The following is a 1,489-nucleotide window of genomic DNA, read 5'->3' as shown; positions in this document are numbered from 1 at the left end:
CGCAAACATGTCAGTGTCTTATTAGAAAGAAACACAAGATATAAACATATTTCAAAAACATATTGTCAAGGATTTCTGCTAATTTGAAAAGCCTAATCAGTAAACCCTTATTGCAACTGCAAATTATTATTAAATCTGAAGGCACCATTGAAACTTGAAATACTATTTAAAGTATTGACACTATAATATGTTCATCAATTCTTTGAATTTTTGTATTCGGAATGACTAGTGGTTTCAAAAATAGTATTATTAATTTTTATGGTGAGTACTTGTCTTTAACTTCAATGGCCTTTTCTGTTACCAGTGCAGCTCGGTACTCACCTAGTGCAACAATACACAGCCCCTTCAGATCTTCCAGAACATTGAATTCAAATGCTAATGGATGTGCTGTTTTCTGGAAGTCCCAAAGCAGCATAATTACTCAGTGATGTATATAATAAACTAAAATTTAATCGAAAATTGAAATGTGTAAATTGTAGTTAACTATTATAATCTGTCTTACCTCAACTTGCACGAAGAGCTTTCTAGTATTTTCTTTGAAATGGCAAGCCAACATCACAATGCACAACAAAAATTAACATTGGTATCGTGAAACTGGCCAATTTGCTCCACTCTCATCTTCAGCGCCAAGTTTTGGATGTTGGCATGAGACAATGTTGTCAAGTACATTATTACAATGTCCAACTTATTTGTGATGTGTGCAGTCACTTCACGAGATAAGTCTCTTCCACTTAAAATCTTGTAGTGGACCTCAATACCATTCATGGTGAAAAGGAATGGCCAACTTTTCTTCAGTTTCTCCATCATTTTTTCAGGCGGTTCATCAGCTTCCTCAGCATCTGCTTGTTGTGGTTCTAGTAGACCATCCTTCGCATCAACAATTTCCTGTCGCTGCAATGGAAATGACTCCGTAAGTTGTTTGTGGATGGCATCCCAATCCCAAACAGTTGGGTCAGCTCCATGCTCATTTTTCATGCTTTCCTTAATGCCCTCTTGCTCTTGTGTGTTTCTCACAGTTGGCTGATATTTATCAATGAGCACACCCACTGTGCCACGGCCCTTTACCACTTTTCTGGAGCTTTTCTCTCTGCAGTACTTGCGCATTTTATTGTCAACGCTATTTTCAAAGTTTCTTACAAAACTGGACATGCCGTCTCCCACAACACGCCCCAAAATGGTGTCTTGAACAGCCTTGCCAAATTTTATTTTAACCTGCATAGTAAAGAAAGTAAATTAGTTACAATGCAATGCATTTGTTTAATAACAAATTCTACATATCTACTCTGTAAGTATTCAACAAAATATAATGTTACAGTGAAACGTCTACTTTACCTGTTGAGCTACACTGTTGTATATTTTTCTCCCTGGATGTGTTTGGACACCTGGGTTGTCTTCAAAAAATATTTTGTACAAGGCCACAAGTTGGGTTGCAATGGCTCTTTTTAGTGTGTCGATGTCTGTAGGCTCACCAGGTTTTTCTTTGGCCTTT

The 1,489-nt window shown here is 37.1% G+C and overlaps 1 protein-coding gene across 1 annotated transcript; it reads right to left on the bottom strand.

The window, feature by feature from the left end:
• Positions 1-295: 295 nt before the first annotated feature.
• Positions 296-1,479, bottom strand: LOC127749469 (uncharacterized). Its single transcript, XM_052267694.1, has 3 exons — positions 1,333-1,479; positions 503-1,212; positions 296-394 (listed from the first exon to the last, which is right to left on the bottom strand). Exon 2 carries the CDS (start codon positions 1,147-1,149, stop codon positions 556-558), a length of 594 nt encoding a protein of 197 aa, XP_052123654.1. The 5' UTR covers positions 1,150-1,212; positions 1,333-1,479; the 3' UTR covers positions 296-394; positions 503-555.
• Between the last annotated feature and the right edge of the window lie 10 nt (positions 1,480-1,489).

Source organism: Frankliniella occidentalis, unplaced genomic scaffold, assembly GCF_000697945.3.
Source record: "Frankliniella occidentalis isolate FOCC.00 unplaced genomic scaffold, Focc_3.1 Scaffold57, whole genome shotgun sequence".
NCBI classification, from domain to species: domain Eukaryota; kingdom Metazoa; phylum Arthropoda; class Insecta; order Thysanoptera; family Thripidae; genus Frankliniella; species Frankliniella occidentalis.
The sequence above is the reverse complement of the archived record's forward strand: the minus strand, read 5'-3'. Positions and strand labels throughout refer to the sequence as shown.